The sequence below is a fragment of the Camelina sativa genome, chromosome 13 (assembly GCF_000633955.1).
Source record: "Camelina sativa cultivar DH55 chromosome 13, Cs, whole genome shotgun sequence".
Lineage (NCBI taxonomy): Eukaryota > Viridiplantae > Streptophyta > Magnoliopsida > Brassicales > Brassicaceae > Camelina > Camelina sativa.
This window is the reverse complement of record NC_025697.1, coordinates 619,519-627,449: the sequence shown is the minus strand read 5'-3', so window position 1 is coordinate 627,449 and position 7,931 is coordinate 619,519. Positions and strand designations below refer to the sequence as shown.

At 32.6% G+C, this 7,931-nt stretch overlaps 2 protein-coding genes across 2 annotated transcripts in view; one reads left to right on the top strand and one right to left on the bottom strand.

Moving 5' to 3' along the window:
- Window positions 1,630–2,334, bottom strand: LOC104734249 (cyclin-dependent protein kinase inhibitor SMR3-like). Its single transcript, XM_010453779.1, has one exon. The coding sequence runs from the start codon at window positions 2,220–2,222 to the stop codon at window positions 1,893–1,895; it is 330 nt and encodes a 109-aa protein (XP_010452081.1). The 5' UTR covers window positions 2,223–2,334; the 3' UTR covers window positions 1,630–1,892.
- Window positions 5,791–7,931, top strand: part of LOC104734248 (dol-P-Glc:Glc(2)Man(9)GlcNAc(2)-PP-Dol alpha-1,2-glucosyltransferase-like) — a 2,919-nt gene continuing 778 nt past the window's right edge. Inside the window, exons 1-8 of the mRNA XM_010453776.2 lie at window positions 5,791–5,934; window positions 6,035–6,123; window positions 6,265–6,601; window positions 6,692–6,953; window positions 7,050–7,187; window positions 7,268–7,472; window positions 7,543–7,685; window positions 7,782–7,794. Of these exons, the coding sequence (XP_010452078.1) occupies window positions 5,845–5,934; window positions 6,035–6,123; window positions 6,265–6,601; window positions 6,692–6,953; window positions 7,050–7,187; window positions 7,268–7,472; window positions 7,543–7,685; window positions 7,782–7,794 (1,277 nt within the window). The 5' untranslated portion in view covers window positions 5,791–5,844. The remainder of the gene's footprint in view (window positions 5,935–6,034; window positions 6,124–6,264; window positions 6,602–6,691; window positions 6,954–7,049; window positions 7,188–7,267; window positions 7,473–7,542; window positions 7,686–7,781; window positions 7,795–7,931) is intronic.

The following is a 7,931-nucleotide window of genomic DNA, read 5'->3' as shown; positions in this document are numbered from 1 at the left end:
AAAAAAAAAAAAAAAAAAAAAAAAAAAAAAAAAAAAAAAAAAAAAAAAAAAAAAAAAAAAAAAAAAAAAAAAAAAAAAAAAAAAACGAGTTATCAAAATTTCAGATTGAAATTGGAGAGGAAGAGATACAGAGAGAAGGCAACTTCCTTTGCAGATTGTGATTGTAGGGCGAAGAGATGATGATCTGCGTTCTTCTGAATAGAGGAGAGAGAGAGAAAGTAACAAAACCCTAGATGGAAGCTCAAAAAGTATGTGGGCTTGTGGGCTTTTCACGTGGGCTAAACAAACCTCCTCAACTGTTGTGGACTTTAAACGTGGGCTTAATTCAAAATATTATTAACATTGTTTTGTTACTGTATACGGATCCGGATAGCCGCCCGCAAAAATTCTTCTAATCACGGATCCGGATTAGAGTGATTTTACTCTTTGTGTTTTATTAGATACGATGTATTGGAAACTTTGACCACTTTGCCTGGATTTATAAGAGCTAACAAAAATTAATTACATTTTTTCTATTTTTTTGTTTTGTTTTGCCAATAAGATATCATTATTTATTTATTTATACATTTAATTAATATTACTAGTATATAATTATTGCGGTCAGCTCCATTAAAACAGTTTAATACTATCAGACTATCAGTACTCTATATATCACACATGAAAGTAGAAGAATATATGTATCTAATAAATTCTACAAATATATGGAATTTGTACCCGGCATATACAATGGCACACACATAAATAGAAGTATTTAATATTAATCCATTCATCGATCATAACAAGGTGTACCCAAAGCAGGAAGCATGATCCATTACAAAGGATGTTTGCTTTCAGTGAGTATATTTATTATTACTAGTATGAGGTTTTTTTTCTGATAAATCTAAATTAGGTTTGTTAAATTTATTTTTCTTCACTGATCAAAGTATGATAGTGGTATACATTTGTGCGACATGGGAAAAATGAGCCTTTAGAGACTAATCAGGTAAATACACGTTGTAAAAAAGGTAAATAAATGGAGTGTATAATTAATTACTTATGTACGAGTACGACTTAGATTTGTGTAATGTATATTAATTAAGACTTTCTTGATGGTAACAAAAAAGCGCTAAAATTATATTTTGAAAATAAATTTTTTTTTAAAAAAAATGGAAACTGACAAAATATGATTCAGTTTCAAACTAAATTTATACTCTTAAGTTATTTTGGACGAGCCCCTTGTCGCATGTGATAATTATGTGAACATGTTTTTAGATAATTAATACTACAGTTAATTAGAACAACCCGAAGATATATACATTCATATTGTACGTACGGACTACGGAGTAGTGTTTATAGTTTAAACATTAGAGCTAATTTATGTAAAAAGAATAGTATTTTAACACTAGTGTTTTATACATTCATATTTTGGGTTTATTTTATATTAAATAGAATAATTTTATATCAAAACTGTAGAGACATGCAAATTTGCTAGATTGGTAGTAAAAAAACAAAAATAAAATTTAGATATGTGCTCATTTGTCCTTATTCCTACGCTTTACAAACAAAACGATTATTAATAAAAATATGTTCATTGCTCTTCAAAAATCAGACATATCAAAATCAAAAAGATTAATTAATACTATACATGCATTGAAAACGTAAGTTAATGTTGAAATTGAAACGAAGAAATTATAAATGTGAGCTTTGACTTTGTTACAGTTGTACAAATCCAAATTAAATGATACATAAGTTTCTTATTGTTATTAGCTAATTAATTATACATAAAATAATTAACAAAAAAAAAAGAAGAAGAAAAATTCAAAGGATCAATTACCACCACACAGTTAGATCAAGAATTAGGAATGAGCAACGATCACTACCAATAAGGCAACAATTTTGGTGTCTCTTGTTCTTTATTGTTTCCGTGACTTCTTGATCCTACGGTCCAAATCCTCGAAGAACATCTCGATCTCACGGCTCAGATCAATCGGTATACGGTTAACAACATTAACCGGCGTTAATTTTCGTTTCGTAGCAGAAGACCGGTTCGGTTTAGGTTTTCTCGGAGCCGGTGGGCATAACGTATACGTCACCTCCGGAATCTTGTGATCGGACGATGTTGGAGTCTTGCACCCGTCTTCGTCGCTGACCGTTGGATCTTCATGATCAGGGAGATCTAACACGGGTCGGGTCTTCTCGACGTCTTCTTCTTGGGTCTCCTTGACGCAGCAGATCTCTGCCATTAGACGAGTTTTTAGAAAGAGAAAGAAAGAGAGAAAGAGAGAAAGAGAGAAAGAGAGAGAGAGAGAAGAGGGAAGAGAGAAGAGAGAGAGATTGCGTGCGTTGGATCGGAAGCTTGAAAGCCTCCATTTCAACTAACTAGTGATCTGTCTCCCAAGTGGCGGGATTACATAAAATACGTTAATTTATTTGATTTTGTTTTTAATATATACTCATTATATACATATATATATATATACATGCATATGTCTTTGATTTTTTTGAGTAAGCTAGAAAAATAACTGTCTAATGAAAATCAACACAAGTATTTACAAACCACAATTTACAAACACAATTTATACTGTAATATATATGCATGCATGCAAGAAAAATAATCAAAAGATAATAAAATCAGGAAGATACAGAAATAAGATGATATCTAGAGCTCTTAATTTTTATATATTGAAGTTTTTAAAAAGCTGTAGTGTAAAACTATTTACAAAAAAAAAGCAAAAGCTGTAGTGTAAAACTATTTACAAAAAAGCAGTTTTATGTTTATTTATTTATTAATACAAGAAAGCAATCTTGTTTGGTTGACAAAATTAATTTAAACTAAAAATACTTTTACTCTCATGTCTATGAAATTCTTTAATTTATTAGTTGTTTCGATGATTTGATTAGTCTTAATGACTTTAAGAAGAATAACTAGGGATCTTGATGATCAGAAAAACATTCCGCTTACGGCTTGAGCATTTTACATTCCTAGCCTATATCTGTAAAGCACGATTTTTTTTTTTTTTAATAAACGGAAAATGAACATATCGATAAATAAAAAAACGAAAAGGAAATAAATAATTTGTCCACAAACTTTGATGCAAATCAGACGCACGTGCATTTGCTTTGCATAGGGACCTGGCGATATATATTTTTGAAACTTCTATGTTTGAGTTTCTCTTCTCATTCTCATGTTTTTTTCATACTATATACGATGTCGTCTATGATAAAAGGAAAGGAAAAAAAATTCCAGTATCGTCAAAACATAATTTTCTCAGATGCTTCCTTTATCGTGCACGCAAGTATTGAATCACCAACTAATAATTGACTTCAATCGCACTAATTATTTTTGTTGATACTTGTCACTGTTCCTTTCCTTATCAGTCACGAATATATAATCTCTTTTGTTTTCCTAAATTTCCGTTTTTTTTTTGCATAAACATGTGTCGACCAATTATTTTAATTTAACATTTTTTTTTGGTTTACGGATTTATGATAGAGGACAAAACATAAGATTATTATTAAACGCAGCAATTATTCGGGGGTATGATAATGAGTACTTTACTAATCATATATCCTTAACATCGTGAGATCTCCAGATTTCAGACGCAACCTTTCATGTTCGAAACCAATAACAATCCACTCTGTTCCAAAATGTGTTTTTTTTTTTCTTTCATTTTAATACTATATATTTGTTGTATCCATCATTACTCTTCTTAATTATCATAAACATTTGAAAATATTGCATTTTCTATAAATGAATATATAAGTGATGTATACTCGTGGAAAAATTATAACTTTGGATTCCTCGGTAGTAAAATGTGAACCACTTCAGATTTGGTAAACTTGTCGTACCTCTCTAAACGACGACCACCAGAACCACCCTCCAATTAAAAAAGTTGTGGAATTATAAAGATGTAAGTATATGATATTAAATTAGGGGATTAAGTATGGATTAAGTGAGAATAAAAGGGTTAGCAAAGGATAATGAAAGATTTGGCGACTAGGCATGTGGTGCGATGACTACGCACATGGTTGATCATCATGTCCTCCATCTTTCACGTTTCGTTATTTCCCTTTTCTTGTTTGGCTTTTAAAAATTTAATATATTATTGGGTCAAAAAATTAGGAGAAACAATTCTCAATTCAAGTACGAAATTTATATTTCATAAGTGTAAATAGTACTATTTAATGTCATGAGAGAAAGTTGCAAAACATGATCAAATAACATGTTTTCGCATTGATCATTTTAATAGTCTGAAAAATTAACAAGATCGTACAATCGAAATTCACAAACTCCTGCAAAGCATACACTATAGCAAATTAAAATTCAGACTTTCTATGATATATCTCATACTAGCTTAATTTTAACCCAAAAATAAAAACGAAGAAGATAGACTAAAAGCCTTATTATTCTAAACAAATAAATCTTTGTAAATTTTTAAAATGATTGTACCATATAAGAAACTTATAATAAGGGTTTCCCTTAATTGATTCCACTGATTAGAATTATATTAATGCAGATTTTTCTTTTCCTAGTTCTTACAAACACCTAGCTCGATTGTTAACGTCATCAATTGTATATGTATTGATATATGTATATATAATAATTCAAAGAGGGCAGTTTCTCTCGCTTTTTATATAGCAAAGGTGGTTTGCTTTTTTTACACATGTGGAGAGGTAAGAAAATGAGATACTTTATGACATCAACGGATGCTGCTTAGACATATTTGAATCAAATCCCACATGCAAATTTTGGGACCATTTCTTTTGCTTGGTTTTTTACCCACTCTATCCAATGATCATCATCAGTAACAAACTATTATTCACCTCGCTAAACTACTTAGTGGAAGTTGAAACCTTACTTTTAATCATAAAACCCCCTCTAAATAATCAGAATGTGTAAGATCACGGTGAATTTATGCAAATTTAATAGTGTTATTTAGGTCTCCATTTGTAAGCAAACGAGAAAACAGCTTTTACACCTCAAAAAAGTACTAGTAATATAAACTAAAGTCAAAACATATGCTAAAGCATCTGCTTTAGGCCACCCAATAAATACTAAATATTTGGACTATTTAACAAAATATTTCTTAGCTGAGTTGGTTATCTGGTACTTAGATTACCCATCTAGTCGTGGGTTCGAAACCCCTCATTGGCAGTTTTTGTATTTTTTCTATTGTATGTATCATATACAGACAGTTAATGTATATTTATAAAATACCATATTAAAAAATGCTTTAGGCCTCCTTAACCCTAGGACCGGCCCTGGACCATATGATATGGTTAAATTTGTAGACTTAAACTAAAAACAACTCGCTAACTAAACTATTAATACATATATATGAACTTAAACTAAGATGTGAAATTATGTCGAAATAATATGATGATTTTAGAATATCATTTTCGTTATAAGAGTAATGCAAACTCATTCGGAGTCATGTCGATATCAGCTCGGCATTATTACCAAAGAAAAAAAAAAAATACACACACAGCTGTGCGATGCTTATCATAAAATAAAGTTGATAATTGATCTACGACGGTCGACGAGTGAAGTTGACAAAATATTAAAGCGAAAATAAATAAAAATCCGAATAAACAACCAAAACTTTTTGGTCTTAAAAGGTTTTATGAAAACATTGAGGTCTAATAGAAAATATCTACTTTTTAAGGTACGAGAATTATAAATATATCTAAATACATACAGGGCTTTCTCGTTACATCTGAATTGGGCTTTTAGTAAAAGCCCAATATTGAAACATTGACTTCGATTTCCGTTATGGATGATTCGTTAGGGCACGAAAACCCATGATTGATCCGCGAATAATTTGGAACTGATTGATTATTTTTTCTGGGAAATTAGTGGAAACTATGGGGAAATTAGCCGTTGCAGCTATAACGAGCTTATGGGTGATTCCGATGTCGATCATCGTCAATCATATTGTTCCTGAACCCTACATGGTAACAAAAAAAGAATCCCCTTTTTAAGAATTTGGGTACTTCGATGTAATCTGTGATTGAGCTTTCTCTATCTCTCTGATTTGTTTTTGATTACTTGCAGGACGAGATATTCCATGTGCCTCAAGCTCAGCAGTACTGTAATGGGAATTTTAGGAGCTGGGATCCAATGATCACTACCCCACCTGGATTGTAATACACTCTTCTTCTTGAATCATTATCATATAAATTCTCAAGTAGTGTCACCTTTAAAGTCTGGATTTTTTTCACTTGTGTTTTCATGACATTTGTATCGTTATTCTTCTTTTGATTTTGGGAATGTTGATATTGCAGGTACTATCTTTCACTAGTACATGTTGCTAATTTGTTTCCAGGGATGCTGTTGATGAAAAATACTACTCAGTCCTTTGCAGAAGCTTGTTCTACGTCTGTGCTACGGTCTACAAATGCTGTTTTTGCAGTGTTGTGTGGATTTCTAGTGTTTGAGATAATCAGATTCTTCGGGCCAAACCTCAGTGATAGAAAAGCAACTTTTGTGGCGGTAGTTATGTCGTTTTACCCTCTCCATTGGTTCTTCACTTTCCTCTACTATACAGATGTTGCGTCATTAACCGCAGTTCTTGCCATGTACCTCGCTTGTTTGAAGAAAAGATATATGGTCAGTGCATTGGTATGTAATTCGAAGCAAATTGGTTTTGACTCTGTTAGATCTTAGCCTTACTAGTATGTAGGCGAATTTATTTCGGTTTTGTTTTTGCAGTTTGGCACTTTAGCAGTTTTTATCCGACAAACAAATGTAGTCTGGATGCTTTTCGTTGCTTGCTCAGGTGTTATAGACTTCACTCTTGACTCGACGAGGCAGAAAGAGAAAGAAAAAGTAAATCAAGTTTTGCATCAGGCGAGTGATAGGAAAGGAGCAATTCTGAGATCAAATCTTAGAAAAAGAAAACCTGATAGCAGTTCAGACACTTCAGACCGTTTTAACCAAGTTAAAACTGTTTCTTTTGCAGAGGATACTTCAGGTACGCTGCTTTACATGTTTTGTTTACAGTTTAGAAAATTTATTGCTAAGCATAAATGTTCCTCATCTCTTACAAAATCGAAGGTTAAAAATGCAGGCCTACTCTATGATACTTATGCTGTAGTCTCAGCATCTTGGAATATAAAATGGAGGCTTTTGGTCAAATTTAGCCCTTTTATCGTCGTTGTGGCACTGTTTGGTATTTTTATCCTCTGGAATGGGGGTATAGTTCTCGGTATGTCTATTCAGTTTACATATTTCGTTCAAATGGAAATTTGTGAGTCTCTTTACTGAACCATCATCTCATATTCACAGGTGCAAAAGAGGCTCATGTAGTTTCACTGCATTTTGCGCAGATAATGTATTTTAGTCTCGTCTCTGCTCTTTTCACTGCTCCCCTGCACTTCTCAGTAGTGCAACTGAGAAATCTGTTTCAAAAGCTCCATAGAAACTGGCCTTTAAGTCTGCTACTTAGCCTTGTAGCTCTAATAGCCGGATTTGCCTCTGTACACTTTTTCAGGTTTGGTTTCTTGACTCCTCTCAAAACGCCTTAAGCTCTTCTATAAACTCTCACTCTCTATTATTTGTAGCTTGGCTCATCCATATCTTCTCGCGGACAATCGCCACTATCCCTTCTATCTATGGAGAAAGATTATCAACTTTCATTGGTCAATGAAGTACCTGTTAGTCCCGGTTTACGTCTATTCTTGGTTCTCAATCCTAACTCTATTAGGTATGTTAAAACCGTTTCTTGTAGTATAATGTGATGCTTTACTTTTCCCTATTTTTTTGCATTGTGAGCCTGACTTATATGTCCTCAACTCTATAGCTAAAACTCGGAGGCAGATCTGGGTATTGGTCTATTTCTTAGCTACGTGCGCTGTTCTTGCTCCTACGCCATTGATCGAGTTCAGATATTACACCATTCCGTTTTACCTCTTCATGCTTCACTCCTGTGTCAGAAACAGCGGCTTGGCCT